The 20,861-nt window shown below is 41.6% G+C and overlaps 1 protein-coding gene across 4 annotated transcripts in view; it reads right to left on the minus strand.

Annotated features, from left to right (window-relative positions):
- Nucleotides 1-1,182: 1,182 nt before the first annotated feature.
- Nucleotides 1,183-20,861, minus strand: part of ADAR (adenosine deaminase RNA specific) — a 33,401-nt gene continuing 13,722 nt past the window's right edge. For all 4 annotated transcript variants that reach the window (XM_069077911.1, XM_069077912.1, XM_069077910.1 and 1 more), the window contains 12 exons: nucleotides 20,334-20,650; nucleotides 19,670-19,811; nucleotides 19,366-19,568; nucleotides 14,220-14,376; nucleotides 13,524-13,695; nucleotides 9,597-9,690; nucleotides 7,941-8,060; nucleotides 6,858-6,994; nucleotides 6,040-6,222; nucleotides 5,358-5,470; nucleotides 4,953-5,080; nucleotides 1,183-4,569 (listed from right to left, as the gene is read on the minus strand). In XM_069077911.1, the coding sequence (XP_068934012.1) occupies nucleotides 4,329-4,569; nucleotides 4,953-5,080; nucleotides 5,358-5,470; nucleotides 6,040-6,222; nucleotides 6,858-6,994; nucleotides 7,941-8,060; nucleotides 9,597-9,690; nucleotides 13,524-13,695; nucleotides 14,220-14,376; nucleotides 19,366-19,568; nucleotides 19,670-19,811; nucleotides 20,334-20,650 (2,007 nt within the window). In that variant the 3' untranslated portion in view covers nucleotides 1,183-4,328. The remainder of the gene's footprint in view (nucleotides 4,570-4,952; nucleotides 5,081-5,357; nucleotides 5,471-6,039; nucleotides 6,223-6,857; nucleotides 6,995-7,940; nucleotides 8,061-9,596; nucleotides 9,691-13,523; nucleotides 13,696-14,219; nucleotides 14,377-19,365; nucleotides 19,569-19,669; nucleotides 19,812-20,333; nucleotides 20,651-20,861) is intronic.

The raw sequence follows: 20,861 nt of genomic DNA on the forward strand, positions 1-20,861 counted from the left end.
TCACCCCCCCACTTCATTGGTCACTCTTATCTGTCCAGTCTTAACACTCAGTGTTCCAATCTGGATGCCACAGGAATTTAAGATTTTGGAGAAAGTTCTTCTAAAGTATCATCTTGGTTTTAATGTGTAATAAAAAAAAAAACACTACTCAACCAGAGTCCTGATCCTTTTTTTCCTCAAGCTCAAAAAGGAAAGAGTAAGATTAACTGTCAATAATAAACAAGGGTTATAGGAGACTAAATGAAGGCTGTTCTCACTCATTTCCGAGTCTTCAAATTTGCAGTTTATGGCAATTGGGTTCAATCACGGTGACAAGGCATTTTCAATTTCATCTCACAGCAAAATTAAAAGAAATGCGTTGAAACTGCATCAGAAGGTATTAAACTGAAAAAAAAATGTGACTGGGGAGGACTGTTCAACATGATGGGCTATGGGAGGTTTCAATAGCTGAGGTTTAATGCTTTTAAAGGATTTCCCATGATTACTGCAACTGATCTTCAGTAGAAATCTTTTCTATATCATCACATGTATGAGATGTCTAGAGCAGGCAAGGAGCTTGGATGGCTTTTCAAGGTTTCTCCTTTAAGTCTATTCGTAGAAAGGAGCCTCTCAATGTAAGTCTACACAGATTGGGAAACAGTTAAAACTACAAGTCAGCTACTTGCCAAGCATCAGGGAAAGGGGAAAGATGAGTGGGGAGGGGTGGATCTGATCAAAAACATGCCTTAGTAAAAATCTTCATCCACTGGAAGCTGCCCTTTCCCCATAACTTGCTGTGGCAGCAGGCTGGCTGCTTAAACTGACACAACTTGTCTCAGAAAATGTCATTCCTAAGTCAGGCAGGACTTGTGGAGTTGGATTTGGAATATTCAATTATGTAAGAACATCTGTTATAGATCTATCCCCTGGGCTTAAACACTATGAAACGGGGAAGTGGGAAGAAAAGTAGAAAGATGGCTGTTTCTTGCTCCTTTCTCCCTACAACACATAGAATGGACCATGGCAAGGAAAATGATGTTTTTTTTTTTAATCTTACCTAGCTTCCATATAGGTTGATGCAATACTGACTTTTTTCCCCCCAAACCACACACCTACATACTTTGCAAGCAACTTCATGAAATCAAAAGAAACAGGCCCCTTAGGAAATAATGGGTACTCTATGAAAGGAAGGGGAGAGACACATTCAAGGTTATTATCAATGTATTAAAAAGCAAGTGGCCTAAGTCCAATTCCATTAAAACAAGCAGTCAAAGCCTAGTCTAGTTGTACAATATGCTCTGACTTTGAAAAAAAAAAATGTAGACCAAGGCCCTGTGGAAGAAGTGATACAAATGGGAGGACACTGAAGGAGCAAGCTGGGGCTGTCTGGGACAAACGCAGCCCCCTCTGGGGGCTGCTGAAGCAGCTTCCCTTTGTTCCAGCAGCCCCTTTGAAGTGCTTCCTTCTGCTGCCAAACAGATGCAATGGCTTTCCAGAACAGGTTTGAAATCAGCTCCTCAGCATTTCAACAACCCCCAGGACTGAGGGTTCCCTCTCTACCCTTTTAACTCGCCAAATGAGTTGGACAACTAAGGTTGTCTAACAATACAGAAAGTTTCTTTTATTTCTTGTGAGGAATGTATATCTTCAACCACAGATATCTAAGGAAACTTAAAGGCAGAATTATAAAACATGTATATTGTGGTCAGTTTTCTTACATTTACATTTGCTTCTCTGTTCTGCTCTCAAGAGCTATTGCCAAAAGTCCCCCTCCCCCCCAAACGGCAAACTAAGTCCCTTCAGGTTCAACAGGGAATCAGTTCAAGTGGAGATAATTTATGCTAAGTGATTTCTCTAAGGAATATACAATTACAACTGTTCAGGCTTATTAACCACAGCATTTCCCCCCCTTCCACCCCTTTCTGGAAGGAAGGTTGAGGAGGATCATGATAAGGGGCTTAGTAAAAGAAAAGATTCAAGAAGAAATCTCACAAAATGGCATCAGATCCATCCTCGGGAAATTCCACCTCCCTCTTCTCCATTGCCCAGCAGCAGACAAAAGGGGTGTGTGTGTGTGTGTGAATGAAGTAGGAACAAGAGGGTGGGGCAGGATTATCACAGGCTCAAGCACACATCCCTTGCTCAATGCTCCTGTGGCAGAAATAGAATCATTAATGAGGGACAGAGGTATGCTTGACACATTTCAACCTACTCATAAAAATAACATTCATCATTCTTCATGATATGGGCCACAGTCAAGAAAACGTTTTGCTGGAGGGTTTCTAATGTCCAACCAAAGCAGACTGTGGTGGGGGTTGTCAAATTGAATTCCATCAATAAGCAACGAAGGAGGAAGAAAGAGATGATAATGCTCTTAATCTGGGGACCTGGGATGAAAAGAACTTCTTTCTAGGAAGTTCCTAACTACAGTGGTTACAGGATTTCACTGCCCTGCCCCCCCCCCCCCCCAAGCAGGTCCCAGAATATCACCAGTTTCATTCCACATATGATTGAAAGGGATGAAAAGTACACAGGAGACAGGGTACAAGAGCCTTTGCTCTTCTTAGCAGATGGGGCACAACTGTTTTCCAACAAGTTCCTGGGGACATTCTGGTGTGCTGCAAAGACACTCTTACCATGTCATGACATTCTGTCTTTCCTCACTCTCCTCAGATAATTTCTGATTAAGAAGACAGACTGCAGTATAGCGAGTGTGTGTATATATAGGTACATATATATGTGAATATGAATGTGTGCATGTTTGTGCTTGCGTTTATCTGCTTGGAGGTGTGGAAGTATGAACAGATGGTTGGATCAGTGGATTGCTTGGAGAATGGGGAGAGGTATGTCTTGGCAAGATAACAGGTATAACTGTATCAGTACCATTCTAGGGAGAGCTGGAGAAAAGACAGATGTTAAGGGTGAAATGCTTCTGCTGTTCTCCCTGAGATATCTGGCTAATCTGTACCCCAGCCTGAGAGTTAAGGGGATGGAGGTGGGGACAAGAATTTCTTAGGCCAAGGAGACAATGGGCCTGGGCATCTAACTCAAGAGTTAAGTTAGCAATTTCAGGAAACCTTGCTTTTTGCCTACAATGTCTACTTTCTTCCAATAAGCAGGGGAAAAGAACCATCCAATGGGCCTATGTACTGGTTGAGGGTCATCTCTAGAAATCAATTACCAAAATCACATGGAAATATTTCTAATTGAAGGATTAAGGTACTAATTTTGAACGTGAATGACAATTCTTGGTTACTTGTGGGAATGAAAAATTAATAACATGTATTTTTAAGCCCCTATTTTTGACAATACAAGTTCCTTGGCAAGGCTGGCAAGAGATCTCTAGTACCTGAATGGAATGAAGCTGGTTTGACCCTCCCCCAGCGTGGCAGCTGTCCTGCTCTCCTTGTTCTCCACTGATCATTTAAGCTGAGGTGGTTACACATCGCCTTTGGGACCTGACCCAGGGACTGTCCCCCTCAGCTGTTTTGGGGTAAAGGCCCTCTTACCTTTAGTAGGGAAATTACTATGGAAACAATTATCAGCAATGGGGTTTAATAATAGCTGGGATTTGGGGGCTCCTGTCTCCTCCTGTGGTGTTCTTGCCCTACTGTACTGGGCAACTAAAAATATAGCCCTGGAAGTTTCTTTCCTCCCTCTGCTCCCTCACTCCCATTACTGCTACAAGTCAGTTTCCTACATGCACCCACTCTCAGCTGGGTAGAAGGACACATGACTACTGGGTTTTCATAGGTTTTGATTATACTAATGCTTTCCTTCACTGGCAGATAACCAAGGTGACTGTGTCACTTCATACTTTCTTCTCTTTGCAAATATTTTGCCCAATACCCGAAATTCACCACTGCATTCACCTTCCTGGGGGGGGGGGAGGGATGTGGAGTAGTCAGACAATTTAAGGAAGGGGAAAGAAGGGAAGGCAGAGAAGCCAAAGGACGTGGGATAATCCACAAATTATATCAGTCTTTGAATCACAAAGAGTTGACTGGAACTTAATCAAGACCTCAAGAAGTAAATGTAGCAAAGAAAAAGCTTGAGGGAACAGCTTGCATTTGCCCAATGATTGCTTTTGCTTATTAGAGATAGAAGAGCTTTTCTCTCCCTCACAGCTTTCTGCCTCTTCTCTGGGAATACAGGTGGTGGCAAAGCCTTGCCCACCCTATCCCACCCCAACAACACCAAAGGAGGCAGGACAAATGGGAACCCAAAGCCCTAAATATTAGCAATCCTGGGTCCATTGAAAACAAAACAAAACACCAACATAATAAAGAATGCTACCACCCTCCTCCCACCCCAAACCCCGAAACACCCTGAACAAGCAGCCGAGCACACTAGGCATCACAGAGGGAAAAGTTCTTTTCCTCCAGAGGCTTGCTGATCCAGCTGCCGAAGCCCATGTCCTTCAGACCTTTAATGAAGTAGCGCTTGGCCACTTGGTAGCCCTGGGCTGCTTCCTTGGCTTCGTTATAGGAGACAAGCCTCAGGAGGTCCTTTCGGTTGTGGTGGGCACAGAGCTGCTGAAACAGGCTGAACATGCTCCTCTTAGAGAGACGAGACACATCGAGTCTTGGTCTATAAAAAGAAGAATATTTTGCTTATTAGGGACTGAAAAGGTCAGTTATGGAAATCCCCCAAATAGAGAAACTATCAAGCAAACTGGAAGGATGCAGACTGAATACACACTACTAGTTTCATATACATCTCTCTACACCTGTCAACTTGGGATCACAGATAATGTCATAAAGCATTTCATCCTGAAAAGGACCTCAGAAATCTTCTACTGCAACCCTGGATCCTCCTGATAAGAAAACAGGTCCAGAGAAGGGAAATGACAGCTCTCAATCACACAGCCAGTAAACAGCAGAGCTGGGGCCTGAGCCCAGCACAATGTCCACTAAACCCAACAAAGATTTAAGGAAGATACTCTCCTTGCTTCTTCCAGCACAAACCCTTACCCTTCCACTTTGCCTTTGGTGCCATCCAGGATCTCGATTTCAGTTCTGTCGGTCACACACCAGTTAACACTGGACTCCTTGGTTTTTCCAGTCTGCCTTGCGGAATCGTATACACTGACCCTGCCCACCTATGGAAATTCAGGGGAAACAGGTCAAAAGTGGACATCTCTTTCAACTGTGGCACAAAGAGGCAGGGGCCATGGTGTCCAGGGAAAGAGGAAGTGAAGAAAGGAGAATAACCTTCTTTCAAATGAATTCCATAAAGGTCTAAACTAGTGGTGCCATTCTCCAAGGGTGGGCAGAAAGGTCCATGTAGATGAAAGGTATTTCCCCCTAACCCACTCAAAGATACACATCTTTTGTTGTTGATGGGGCTATTTTAAAGGGAGGTAAAAGTTATAGCACCTTAGGATGGTTGACAGTATATGGAGGCTTTAGCCCTTCTTGGAATGCACTTTCTTCTTTGGACAGACGGCAGCAGATCGCCCGTGTCAGGTGTCCCTGGCTGTACAAGTAACCTAAGTAATAAGGAAAATACGAGCATATATGCATCAACAAATCAATCAATCAAGTACTTATTAAATGCAAACAAACATAGGGTTTCTGCTCTGAGTACTTTTAAAAGGAAGGTGTGTTCCAAGGCCTATAACAGATACAGCTAGGTAAACAAACACCTTCCTTGGGGGTGGAGGGGGTGGGTGTCCAGCTGTCTCATTATTGCAGATTTTCTAGCACAAGTTTGGGTTAATAAAATACTACATACTATGTAAAGACCCCCACAGAGTCAAAGACTATGGAGTATAAAGAGACACTGACACTGTACTTCTAGCCACTGTATTTCTTTAACTTATCTTGGAGAAAATGTTGCTGGGCGTGGTTTTATGTGGGCCCAGCTTCTTTAAAAGATCAAACTGATTTTCTTATAGCAGCAGAGAGGGCACATAGAATCAATTAACAGGCCAATGTGTAAAGCACCCTCTGTAAATGGGAGGCCTCTCACTGATGCCAGACAATGCAGAATGCCATCTGCTGGGGTCCAGGCACTACCAGCTCACACCAAGCCCAGATCCCAAGCCAAGTCCCTTACCAAGAGTGACTGAGCTGAGATAAATAGGCTGCAAGAAGTGGGAAAGCATTGCCCCCTGCAGGCCAAGCACATTCCAACGAAGAATCTTATCACTGCAGGACATAGTACGCAGTCTCTCTCCATGCTGAATGCCATCCCATGTTGGCAGGATGTCACTCGACTCCACCGGGATTGTACCTTCTCCTGTTAAAGACAAGAGAAAGATCTAAAAGCAACCATTTCAATCCCACTGAGGATGCCAGCCCATAACCATTCCCTGACATGGTTAAATTACAGACTCATAATATGTCATCCGAAACTCTTAAATCCCTAAAGGGCAGACAGTACTGTGGGTGTGGGGCCTTTGTTATTTAGGAACCTCATTCTGATGGAGACTTGTTGCCTCTCTACCTTTGTTAGAACTCATTCTCAAGGTCACTGGAACTGAACCATTCCAAGGACTCTTCCGACTAAGATTCTATGAGTCAATATCACAGCTAACACCCAGCTTTCCTTGACCTTCCTTGCCTTGACCCAGATCTCTCAACATTACTCCTTTATCACCAACCATTCTTATTTATGTATTTTTATCTGTTCCTTCCACCCCTTGTTAGTTAGAATTAACAAGGTTGTTTCTCTGGCCCACTGCAGTATATTTAGTTTCCATTTGTGAATTCTGTTTTCTCGGCTTCTAAGTTCTCAGATGGCAAGAACTGTTTCACACAGAGAGAGGGGACTTAGAGGCTTTTGATAATGAGAATAAAAAGTGATTTCTACCTGTCCCCTGTAATCACTGAGGAGCTGAACTTGAGGGGTAGGAAGAGGCATCTGTGACTCACCATTTTCTACTTTGGTGCGCAGCTTGCCTTGTTTAGGGTTCTCAAAGAGTGGCTGGTGCTGTGTGTCCGTGAAAGCTTCTGGTGGAGGATCACTGCAGGTCTTGTCAAAGAGGGCACCATCTCCACAAGGGGCAGTGCTGAAACACACACAGAGTGGAGCTGCTGGACTCAGGTTCCCTCTCAGATTCTTAGGGGTACAGTTAGAACAACACTTAGGCTCAGAGCCAGAAGATCTGGACGGACTTGTGCCCCAGTTCTACCACTTACTAGCTATGTGACCCTGGGCAAATCATGTAATTCCTCAACCAGTTTCCCCATTTGTAAAATGGGGATATTAATACACAATCTACTTTCTGCATGGGATGGTGAGGATCAATGTGATAATACAGAAAGGATTTTAAAGTGGGATGTAAATGTGGACTATTCATTTTTCTGAGTCTTCTCAAATTCAATATAGAGACATAAAGTCACTTTTTTGGGGTAGCTTAATTCCATAGGCAGGCACAATTTTCTAAGAGATAGGACTATATTTCATTAACCATTGTTGAAAAGCAGCAAGAGCATGAGGATCCCTTGGAATCACTGTCTATGGTTTGGGATGGGTTGTGCAAGAACATGAACGTGTTCAATTGTAATGTGTGCCCTAAACACATGGATGAGTGAGTGTTGGTTTCCATCGATATGAGAAATGTCTCCCTGCTATTAAACAAGAGTCTGATGTGTGGTCTAGCTCAGATGACACAAATACCTTAATGATGACAGCTACCACTTATGCAGCACATAGAGGCTTAGAAAGCCCTTTACACACGATTTCATTTGACCCTCACAATGACACTGGCAGGTAGATGTTATAATTTCCATTTTAGGAGAAGGAAACTGAGGCTCAACACCTTGCTCAGGGTCCCAGAGCTAGCTATAAAGTAGTGCTGCTCTATCACATGGGGCTTAGGGACTCTCTCACATCAGTGAGGCTTCTCTAAGGACAAGACAAATTCCTAATAATAATAATAGTAACAACAACAACAACAACAACTAACATTTATATAGAGCTCACTAGTATGACCAAGGATGATCCATACCAACCTGATGTAAAGGTGGAAAGTCACATTCTTTTTTATTTGTAGCTTATTTCCATGGGCAACCTCAAATATACTGTCTTTCCAAGACACGGGACTGTATTTCATTAACTCATGGTAGAGAAACCTACAAAAAAGAAGGAGGTTAAAGACAGAGGTCCACTCTAGGACTGGTGCTTCTTCCTTCAGTCCCTTTCGATTTGCCTAGGATACATGAGGAGGTGTCTTCATGTACCAAACTTTGCAGTTTGCTCTCTAGCTCCACAACAAACTTCAGAAAGCTCAGGAGACAATGGACAGAAATCACTTCAGACCAGGGTTTACAAAACTTGGTAGAACAGGGCAAAGTTACCTGCTTAATTTAGTTTTGATACTACAGATGATCACCCTTACAGGCTGAAGGGAAAAATCTTGTCTAAAACCACCAGAGCACATTGCTTCTGCCAGAGTTGTGTTCCCTATCCTATAGGATAGACTAAAGAAATTGTTCAATGAAAACAGAGAAGTGGTAGACACTTGCTGGGCTTTATGTATGATAAAAACATTCCTAAAGGTATTCAATTCTGATTCATCCCCATGACCCCAAATGCCAAGTCATTTTCTGAGTTCAAAAAAGACTATGAAGGCGGCCAGGAAAAGTAAGAAGCCAAAGTATTTAGAAACACAGCTTAGGGGCTCTTTGTGGCTGAATGGTTGGGCAAAGACTCTTTTCAGAGAAGGAATAGGAATAATTCCTTAATATCAATTCAAACAGATGGGTTGGCAGTCTGAGGACTCACCTATTACACAAGACTATTTGTTGTTGTTCAGTGGTATTTGACTCTGTGATTGGTAGACCGTAGTATACCAATACTGTCTATGGGGTTTTCTTGGCAAAGACACTGGAGTGGTTCGCTATTTCCTTCTCCAGTGGATTAAGGAACACAGAGATTAAGTGACTTGTCTAGGGTCACATAGTTAGTAAGTGTCTGAGACTGGATTTGAATTAGGGTCTTCCTGACTCCAGGCCCAGAACCCTTATCTACTGAGCCACATAGCTGCCTTTTACAAAAAGACAATACCAGGCTTACAGACAAACTACAGAGTTTAAGAAGCCAAAAGCTCAAATCATCATTGCCAGACTTGAAAGAGGAAGAGGAACAGAGACAAGGTGTAATAGGGCATAAGCTCAATAATTTCTCCTTTGCCCCATCACATTCTACCTTGCTTCAGACATGTATACATTTCCCTGCTTTTGGATTATAATTTTGTAATTTATAACTTACACTATAATTTCCTTGAGGGCAGAAGTTGTACTACTTTAAAACACCCCCCAACAAACTTAGGGGTATTTATTGGTATTCACTTTATATCCTGTTCTTTATACTTCTGTGTCATTCCTTGTAACAAAGGATATGGATGAAAGAAAAAAAAAGCAGTTCAGCATATCACCAAGTGAGTGGTTAGCACAGTGCCTTGTGCCCACACATCCCCCTGGACTGTGTCATCTTGCATAGTACCCAGCACACAGGAGCGGCTGCTGAACTGACATCACAGGAACAGGACCACTCCAGGGACTGGTGCTTATTTCCTTTAACCAGCTCCCTTGTTTGGGTCACAAGAGGACATTCCCAATAGCCAAGGGCTACATGCTCATGAGGCGTCTCAGCTCTGTAGCACTCACCTGATGAAGCCTCTCCGGGAGATGATTTCAGCATGGCAGTCATTGACTGTCTCCCCCTTTAGACTCAACTCTTCTCCCTTTACACAGCGATTCCCTATGGTTGGGGAAAAACCCAGATGTGAAGTCCAAAGGAGTAGAGATTTACAACTGGAACATCAGAGACCACCAAGTTCAACTCCTCAACTTTACAGACAAAGAAACTGAGGCCCAAGGAGATTAGCTAATATGTCCAAGGGCACACATGTGGTAGTTGCAGAGTCAGGATTCAAACTCGGGTTCTCCAATGCCAAATAACACCCCTCCCCAATCCTGCTGCCTTTGAATAAAATCAACTAAACATACATTCATAATGCTGAAACTGAAAAATGAATTTCAATGGGTAAAACATACATAATAGCCAATCCTTCCCCAATCAATTTTTGCTTTACAGAACATTTTTATGTAAATAAATCCACTTCTCTTGTCCCCTACAATTGCTTCTATTTAGCAAAAAATTTTTCTGCCTTTCGTAATTGAGTTATGGCATTCCATTTTCTTACAAAGTTATGTCTGCCTAGGTACATATATGCATCTTCAAAAACAACTTTTGTCTATGGTCTGGCTGCATTTTACATGGAATGAGGCAAGTCTCTAAACTAATATTCACTTCCCTCTAAAATATTAAGTAATGAATCTTTTTTTTTTTTTACCAGTCTTTACTTTTCCTAGATTTATCACACATATCTGTATATTTGATTTTATTTCTAGGCTATTTGGCTCCATTGGTCTATTTTTCTAGTTTTTGAAGAATACTGATGTATAACACATTTTAAAGCCTATGAAGACAAATTCAAATTTCTTTAGCACTATTCCCCCACTCCTATAGCAACCTCTAATATTCCTGTTTGCTTGACACCTAAATTTCATTGAGATTAAATCCAATTCTATAAGGAAACTCTTGGGGCAGCTAGGTGGTACAGTGAATAGAGCACCAGCCGTAGAGTCAGGAAGACCTCAGTTCAAATCTGACCTCAGATACTTGATACTTACTAGCTGTATGGCCTTGGGCAAGTCACTTAACCCCAACTGCCCTGCCTTCCCCCCTCCAAAAAAAAAAACCTCTTCAGTATTGTGTTCAATGTCGTTCAGTCCTGTACTACATCTGTAAATTAATTTAGTGAAAATGACATTCTCTATGTTGATATTACCCACTACAAACTCCATAATTCTTTTTATCATGATCTTTATTAAAGATCTTATGTGTCTAGGTAAATTAAGTCTCAGATATTTATTTTGTTCTTGTTTTAAGTGGAAGTTTCTTTTGTTAGTAGTCTTTTATTGGTAACATGTAAGAATGTAAGTCAATTTTACAGATTTCTTTTATCTTGCAACCTTAATGAATCCCTTGTCTGAATATTGTTTTTAGACCAACAGACCAGGTCAAAATTCATACCATCTGCAAAAAAAAAAAAAATGAGTATTTCAACTTAATTACCTGTTTTCATCCCTCTAATTTAGTTTTCTGGTCTTACTGTGCCTACTAGCATTTTACTGTCTTGAATAAAAATTTCTCCATAACCATTCTTTTTAATATCTTTAGACATGACTGGGTACTGTAATCTATTGAAGGCCTTTTCTGCATCTACTGCTATGATCATGTTTTTCCTCCCTAATATTTCACATTATTTCCACCCTGCCAATATTGTGGCATCCATCTGTTCTAGAATAAATTCACTATCATGATAAATGATTTTTAATGTGCTAAATGCTGTTAATATTTTATATATTATCTTTACATTTATATTAATCAATAAGACTATCCTAAAAGTCTTTTAAAAAATTCTCTTGTCTTTACCAGGTTTTTAGAATTAAGGCCATCTATATTTACCTCATAAAAAAAGTAGGGGAAAATTTTTTTTATCACCTTTTCCTATATTTTAAGTCTACATAAGTATAAAAATTACTTGTTTCTCAAAGCTTAGAAAAGTAACTGATGAACTCATCTGGACCAAGTGCCCTGGATATTATCATAATTAGAATGTTTAATTATTTGACTTATTTCTTCACCTAAAATGGTATTAATTTTTGTTAAATGATTTTTTGCAAGTTTAAATTCTCAAATTAGTAAATGTAGCTACAATATACTAATATATTACACTTCTTTTTTATTGTGATTACTTTTTCATTTCTAATTTCAGTGGCATATTGTCTCTCCCTTTTCTTGATTCAGTTTGCAAATGGTTTATCAATTTATTGGTCTTATAGAAAAACTAGTTCTTGGTTTAATTTATTAATTAAATATTTTCTTCATCTTCTACTCTGATTTTTAGTATTGTTCTTTACCTTCTTTCCTTTGGACTATTATTTTGTGCCTTTTCTAAACTCTTCAGGTACAGTTGTAATTCAATTACTCTCTTCTTTTTATTAAACACTCAATGTTATAACCTCACCTCTAACAATTGTTCTGGTTAAATTCCACAGATTTTGATAAGTGGTATCGATAGTATCTTTTGTCTTTAAAATAGTATGTTATTGTTTTTCTCATTTCTACTTTACTCCAGTAATTGTTTCTGGGACCATTTTTTTGGTTTTTATGTAATTTATATGTTGAGAAGCAGATGCCCTTAGATGTAAGGGGACCTTTTTGCTCTCTTATAGCCAGAGGATGAAACACAAAGTGGATACTGCTGAAAGTTAAAGGTCTTTTTCCCCACGGCTCTGTCTGGCTACTGTGGTAGTAGTCTCTGACACCTGCCCTCACCCTCCTCCAACTTGGTATCTCCTTCTTTGCCCTGCCCCTTTCCGCTAGCCCCAACACAGGAGTCCTTCTCTTTTCATGTCCTCTCTCTCTCGGGCCCAAGGCAGTACATTTTTTAGCTGCTGTGGTTCCTATTCCCTTTGTATATTTCTTCTCCCATCTGATATGGGGAAATCCAGAATTCACAAAGCAGTTGCTCCCCGTAGGGTTTTTTTTCCCCTCTCACTTCTCCCTTCCCATCAACAGCATTTCAGCAGTTGTATATTCCTGGCTTGGGTTCAATCTAATACCTCTTAGAAATCTCCAAATGTAAAAATTTTTAAACAAGATTTTGGGGAATGGGGCCAGACTACTGTTTTTGGGTTCTTGCAGAATACTTAAGCAGCCTGGGTATGTAGGAAAGAAAGCACGTATGATGGAAATAACACTGGATTTGGTATTAAGAGTCTGGGGCAAATCTCCACTCTGCCAAAGATATAACCTTGGGCTAGTTACTTAACCTCTGAGTCTCAAGTTTCCAAACCTGCAAAAGGACAGGGATGGACTTGATTTCCAAGAAACTTTTCAAAACTCTAAATCAGGGGTGAGAAACTTGTAGCCTAGAGGCCATATGAGGCCTTCTAGATCCTCAAGTGCAGCTCTCTGACTGAATTCAAACTTCAGGAACAAATCCCTTTAATAAAAGGATTTTTTTCTGCAACACCTGGACTCAGTCAAAAGGTCACACCCAAGGACCTAGAAGGCCACAGGTTCCCCACCCCTGCTCTAAATCCTATTACCCGTGATACTAAATTATTCCTAAATTAAAAAAAAATTTTTTTTTGCTTTTTGGAGGGCAATTGGGGTTAAGTGACTTGCTCAAGGTCATATGACTAGTTTTTGTGTAAAGTGTCTGAGGCTGGATTTGAACTCAGGGTCCTCCTGACTCCAGGTCTGGTGCTCTATTCACTGTGCCACCTAGCTGCCCCCCCTAAAGTAAAATAAAGCAAGATTTCTTCTCCCCAATTTGGAAGTACTCATGCTACTACAGATAGATAGGTTTTCTCCTGGAAAGGAAAGACTATTCAACAGTAAAGAAATATTGAACTGAATGAGATGTGAAAGGCCAAGATGGTGGATGGTAGGTGAGGGTAAAAGGCAATCCTTAAGGAAGGGGCAGAAAGGAGGGAATAGGGGTGGGCTGCACATACCTGTTCCAAAGCTGACCACAAGGCCCAGGTCATCGTCGCTTTTCTTCATGATGATGGCGGCCAGGATCTTTCGGCCAAGCAGGCTATGTTGTATGGGTGCAGTGAGAGAGCTGAAGCATTGGTGGCTCAGCATGGCCACCTGATCATGGAGGGTACTACCTGTCAAAGGAAGCTGCAAGACAGGAGGCTGGGTCAGGACCACAGCTCCCCACTGGGGAGATTTTGCCCTATTCTAATGTTTCCACCTTAAAGCCAAGAAAGAAAGAGAAGTACTTTGGAAACAAATTCTTGATTCTCTTAACTGAGGTAGGTGGAAAGGAATAATGCAGATAGCACATGATTTAAAAAAAACAAACTAAACTTCAAAGAATATCTATACAGTATATTGTTCTCTTTTTCCTTCCCTCACCCCCCCAAATATTTAACTTCTAAATTATGTTTCATTTAAGGTAGTCTTTAAATCATATAGGCTGTCATTTAAAATGTGCTCTGTTTAATCTAGAAGTGCACAATATATATATGTGGATCACCAAGTGATGCCTCTCGGCAGGGACCTAAGGCCTCATAGGAGACCAGGAGAAGAGGAAGCAACAACAGCTGCCACCAGGATGGTCCCTGGGGAATATGGTACAGGGAAGGCTCCCTCCAAAGTTCAAAGAAGCACAGGAAATGACAAGCTCCTGTCACCATCGTTACCTCTGAAATGCCCAGGCCCCCTGTACGCTTTGCCCTCTCTGTCTCCCCGATCAGGACACGTAGGGCTGCGTCGGCCGCCTCCTGCTTGCCCTGCTTCTTGCTGTGTGCACTGACAGCTGGAAACCAGCGACCCCCAACTTTTGCTTGGTAAATGAACCTGTAGAATTAGAAACAAAAGCTGAGAAGCATCATCAGACCTAGAGAGAAAGAGTCAGGCCAAACTTTTTAAAATTCAGACCTATGATTACGTTAGTATTGGAAACTCTCTTACTCCAGTGGCAAATAGACAAATTAGGGATTTTCTGAGGACACAGAGAGGGAAAGGGATTTTGCTAGTGGTCACAAAACAAGTATGTGTTAGAAACAGGACCTGAAGATAGGTCTTCCTAATTTGAATACAACACTCTATCCACTAAAGGGAGTGAGTACCTATCAAGCACATTTGTAAACTTAACAAGTTAATTTTCAAGTATTTTACCCTATTAGAAGGAACAGCACAGAAATTTTAAAAAAAAAATCGTATTTGGATTTTGATTATATTTTAGTTTTCACACTGAAATACAGATGTACCTAACATTCCAGAAATTCCTAATACTTAAAATCAAATAAAGAAACTATATTGAGGTCTGACCCAGAAGCCGTCCATTTCAATTCACCTAAACAAATATTTATTAAGTGTTTACTAAGGCACTATACAATTTCAACCCACTCTAAGATAAACACTCTCTTTTTGATCTGAATTCAAATTTGACCACATCACTTCCTAGATCTATGATCCTGGACAACTTATTTAACTTTTGTTTGCCTCAGTTTTTTCATCTATAAAATGAGAATAATAATAGCATCTACTTCTCAGGGCTGTTGTGAGGATCAAACAAGATATTTGTAAAGCCCTTTAAAAATGTTACTTATTGCAAGGTCACTGGTTCATACTTCACTCCTGACTCTTGTCACCCATACTAGAGACCATGATCCTTTCATCACCCAAGCCTTGGATCCTACTAACCGGATAAGTGATTCTTAGCCTATTATTTCAAGATAATCCCAACCAAGTTTAACCTTAGTCCTAACTCCCTGGCCATCTACTGGACAGTTTCACCAACTGCCTTGCCATCTTTACCCTTTTTTCCTCTCATTCTACTCCTGCATGGCTCTGTAACCACAATCAAATCAGTTCTACCCTTCTTCCTGGACATAATGGTCTCAATTCATCATCTCCTTAACTTTTTGGATGAGAGTGCCTCTTCCCTTGCCACGTGCTCTCTATTTGTGAGGTTTCTTCTATTAGAATTTAATCTCCTAAGGACAAGGGACTGTTTTTGCTTTTGTATTTATATTCTCAGCACAGTGCTTAGCACATGGTAAGCATTTAGCACTATTCATTCATTTGTTCTTTCCCTCAAGGGGACAAGGAAACCACATAATTAAATGTTTTGATTTAAATGGCCAGAAGTCAACAAAAGTGAAAAGTTTCAACAAAGGTAAATGAGTTTGAAAATAAAATGTTTTTAAATGGCATGCATATCTATGGGTTTGCACATGTGCACACACCCACCCACATACCCAGAGATAAGTCATTGCCACTGACAGTGAAATCCCCAAATAAAGCAAAAAAGCAGGAACACTGAAGGGACAGAGTCAAGATGGCGGAGTCGAAGCAGGACCTCCCTGCTGCTCTGGCTTCCACCTTCCCCAATCCATGTAAAAAGGGGACTCTAAACAAACTTTGGAGCTGCAGAACCCACAAAATGACACAGAGACGCTAACCTCCTGCCAGTGCAGCACTCTGGGAGCCCAGCCCAGCCCCATGCCAAGGCTTTAGCCCCAGGGCAGGCCTCACCAACCACCTGCCTGAGGGACTCTAGATCAGCAGCAGCTGCGGCTGTTTCCAGATTTATCAACACACAGATTCGAAGGACAAAATGAGAGGTCAGTGCAGTTTGGACTTTGGGACCCAGTAAATGGGAGTGCTTGGCTTTTGCCCCCGGGGCGAGAAGCCACTGAGACACCGCACAGCCAGCCAGCCAGCCAGCAAGCACCACACAGCAGCTTCAGCTCCTGGCCTGCAGAGTGTAGGGGGACCAAGCACCAGTCTGAGGGGTAATGGCTCTTGCTTTAACCTTCTTGGATCTGGATTGCAGTCTAGGGCGGAGGTCCTGGGATTCGTGACCAGCTTGCCAGAGTGTGTGGAGACCTCAGAGAGAGCACCCATCTAATACCTTCGGCAGCTGAGAAAACCCCAGCGTTTGGGATGAAAGCTCCCCTGTCTGGTGGCAGAATCCTACTGTGGCAAAAAGCCCAGGGGTCAAGTGACTGAGGGGTGACATGACCAGGCAAAGGAAACAAAGCAGACAGAAGATTCCAACATTACACTCCTATTTTGGGGACAAAAAGGAGCAAAGCATGGAACAGGAGGAAGACAGTGAAGTCAGAACTCCTGCACTAAAAGCTTCAAAGAAAAATACAAGCTGGTTACAGGCCATAGAGGACCTTAAGAAGCAGATAAGAGAAGTGGAAGAAAAATTGGTAAGAGAAATGAGAACAATGCAAGAAAATTATGAAATGAGAGTCAACAGCCTGACTGAGGAAAATAACATTTTAAAAAACAGACTGACTCAAATAGGCAATGAGGAGAAGAATGCCTTAAAAAGCCAAATTTGCCAGATGGAAAAAGAATCTCAAAAGCTCAATGAGGAGAATCATTGCTTCAGCATTAGATTGGAGCAAATGGAAGCTAATGACTTTATGAGAAATCAAGATGCTGTTAAACAGATCCAAACAAATGAAAGAATAGAAGGCAATGTGAAATACCTCATGGGAAAAACCACTGACCTGGAAAATAGATCCAGGAGAGATAATTTAAAAATTATTGGAATACCTGAAAGCCATGATCAAAGTAAGAACCTGGAAATCATCCTCCAGGAAGTTCTCAAAGAAAACTGCCCTGATGTTTTAGAACCCCAGGGCAAAATAGAGGTTGAAAGAATCCATTGATCACCTCCTGAAAAAGATCCCAAAAAGAAAACTCCTAGAAATATTATAGCCAGGTTCTGGAATTCCCAGATTAAGGAGAGAATATTACAAGCATCCAGGAAGAAACAATTTGAATATTGTGGAAACACAATCAGGATAACCCAGGATCTGGCAGCTTCTACACTGAGGGATCGAAGGGCTTGGAATGTGATATTTCGGAGGTCAAAGAAGCTGGGATTAAAACCAAGAGTCACCTACCCAGCAAAACTGAGTATCATGTTTCAGGGGGAAATATGGTCATTCAGTGGAATAGAGGACTTTGAAGCATTCTTGCTGAAAAAACCAGAGTTGAATAGAAAATTTGACATTCGGATACAAGAAGCAAGAGAAGCATGAGAAGGTAAACAGGGAAAAGAAATCATAAGAAACTTATCAAAGTTGAACTATTAACATTCCTACATGGAAAAACAATAATTATAACTTATGAAACTTTTCTCAGTAGTTGAAGGGAATATATATATACACACACACACATATATATATGTCTATATATGAGGGTATATGGGCATATGAATACATATGTGAATGTGTGTATATATGTTTACAAGTATACATAGATAGAGGGCACAGGACCAATTTAACAGGAAGGGATGATACTTAAAAGGTGCAATTAAGAGGTGAGAGAGGAGATGGGGAGAGACAGAATGGGGTAAACTATCTCATATGGAAGAGGCAAGGGAGAATGGTTACAGTGGAGGGGAAGAATAGGAAGGCAAAAGGGAATGGGTCAACCTTATTCTCATTGGATTTGGCTCAGGGAGGGAATGACATACACACTAAAAAGGGTATCTCACCCTCCAGGAGAGTAGGGGGGAAGGGGATGAGAGGGGGGATGATGGAAGGGAGGGAAGTTGGAAGCACCCACTTTTGAAAAGGGATAGGACCAAAGTAGAGAATAGAACAAGTGGGAGGTGGGACGGGAGGGGGGGAAATATAGTTAGTCTTTTACAATATATCTGCTATGTTATTGTTTGCATTAGTCACACATGTATGACCTATACTGAACTGCCTATCTTTCCAGTAAGGGTGGGTGACAAGGGAGGAAGGGAATGAATCTGGAATTCAAAGTTTTAAAATCAAATACTCAAATAAATATATACTATTCTTAATACTATTTTACATGTAATTGGGAAATAAGATGTACAGGCACTGGGGCATTGAGATCCACTGGAAAAGTCGAAAGGGGTATGAGAGAAAATATGGGAGAGCAGACTGGAGGAGGGGATATCCTGTGGGACCGCTATTTTCGGGCTGTGGGTAGGGGAAATATGGGGAGAAATTTTGTAACTCAAAATCTGGCGGAAATGAATGATGCAAATCAGAAGTTAATAAAGCATTTGAAAAAAAAAAAAGCAAAAAAAAAAGCTGAGAAATCCTGAAGATGACTGAGATGGATGTGGGGCTGGGTGGTGGTGGCAGCAACAGTCCTAGCAATTCAACAGTAGGCCCTAATTTAATTAGAAAACCTTCCTCCTGACAATCTACAGACTAAAACTGAGTTTACAGCATCATAATTTTAACAGTCCAAGTTGTAAAATGAGCAAATTCAGCATGAGAACTTTGAATATGAAGCCCAAAGGGCTGACTGTTTAAGGATCAGATGCTACCTGGAATTGTTTTTCAATTCCACTAAATACCAAAAGTAATGGGATAAATGTTTTGCACAAGGAAGTGAAGCTAAAGAAGGCTATTAAACAGTGCAACAGGGGTTATACTGGATTAGTAATAACAGCAACTGGCTTTACATAAATTATTTCCTTGAGTTTCACAACACTTCTGTTGAGAAGCTGGCTCTATAGTTATTTTCTGAAAAGGTGCAATGGCAATGGAAAGATTCTCACTAGCTCAGAAATGTTAAAATGTATACCTGCCTTAAGGGTTGATATCTCACAACTCCTTCAGTCTAAAGGCTAATGTGAAAGGTGGCTATCACCTGGCCTGTGGCTACTTTCAAAACTGTTCTAACACTTCCTCAGAGGCTGCAATGCCAAGTCTAAAATCCATTGGAGGAAAGTGCCCCTTCTCTTCCAGAAGTGCACATTCTTTCCTTCTCAGAGAAAGCCTTTTTTTACTCCTAGGCAGGTGATTACAGCTAGAACCCCAGAATACTCACTTGGGCTCATGGGGAGGTCCAGACTGGTCTACCAATTTGAATTCTGCAGCAAAGCCATTGGATCGGGCATATTCAAACAGGCCGCTGATAGGGTTGGCATTCAGGTATTTGATAAGATCCCCAATCTTCTTTGCCTTGCCAGGTGTTGGATCTCCTAGGGCACCAAGGGCTGCAGAAGGATCACTAAAGTAGTCAATGTTTGTCTGAAAGAAAATTAACCAAACAAAGGAGACTCATCAATGTTGGCAGTTCTTAGCAGGGAAATAGGCGGCCTCTGAGGGACTGACCAGTTTTAAATACGTACCTGCCTGGTCCAAGGGCTCAGACTAGGATCTCCACAGAGAGCCTTTACAGCCACCTCAGCTGCCATCTGCTTTGCTGCCTTCTTGCTATTGGCTATCATGGTTGGAAACGTGTGACTCCCCAGCTTCACACAGTATTTAAACCTGGCAAGGGATGTAGTTCAGTAGAGGAATTAAAACTTTTTTAAGGAAAGAAATAAAGCTTAGGCTTCTCGAGTCTGTCAGCCTTCAGACAACTAGTTCCTTAACTTAAATGCCATCTAACTTTCAAGAACTATCTTTTTCCATTTGAAGGTTTAAGTTTTGTCTTGGCCCTAGAGGTAAGCATTTCCTCCCAGCAGGCAGAGGTTCATTTTGTTTTCTCTTTCTCTAGCACCAATGACTTCTATGTCCTGTACTGCTCTGCTCCTTAATCCTTGTCTTTATCACCAAATTCCTCAGCCTCGTATTTTCTTCCCCGCTGGCAGCAATCCTGTCACTGAGACCCCTCATTTTGCCCTTCCCTATTCTGAAAAAGACCACCTTAATGAATGAAGCAGTCCTTCATTGCAAAGACCCAAGGAAAGCTCTGTGACCGCTGCAGGATATCTAGGAAAAGACATGGCTATTCCATGTATGGAGCTAGGGAAATGCCCAACCACAATCTCCAAGAACAGTGTGACATACTTGGGGTCATGAGCTGGGCCTTCCTGGGATAGAAGGAGGAATTCACAGCTGCTCCCGGATTTTTGCACATGCTCCATCAATACACTAATGGGATTCTTCCCAAAAAGAAAACTTGAGGGACAGATGGGACTGGACTCAGGCTCTGGAGCTGGAGCCGGAGCTGGAGCCGGAGCCGGAGCTGGAGCTGGAGCCGGAGCTGGAACTGGAGCCGGAGCTGGAACTGGAGCCGGAGCCGGAACTGGAGCCGGAGCTGGAACTGGAGCCGGAGCCGGAACTGGAGCCGGAGCCGGAACTGGAGCTGGAACTGGAACTGAAGGCTATACAAAATAAGAAAAAGGAACAAGAAATTCATGACTATAGCAACCAATATAAGACAGCCAGATAAGAAAAGGCGTGGTAGAATGTTAAACTACAGTTAAAAAACCAGAAGTTTAGGGGCTCTTTATGCCAGGGGAAAGGGTGGAGGTACTGCCTGAAAAGGACAATGCAAAGTATCTGTCCTGGATAAGGACAAAAATAAATTTCCCA

The sequence above is a fragment of the Petaurus breviceps genome, unplaced genomic scaffold (assembly GCF_028583685.1).
Source record: "Petaurus breviceps papuanus isolate PSGF00001 unplaced genomic scaffold, PetGlider_PUasm1.0 91023, whole genome shotgun sequence".
In the NCBI taxonomy this organism is placed as follows: domain Eukaryota; kingdom Metazoa; phylum Chordata; class Mammalia; order Diprotodontia; family Petauridae; genus Petaurus; species Petaurus breviceps.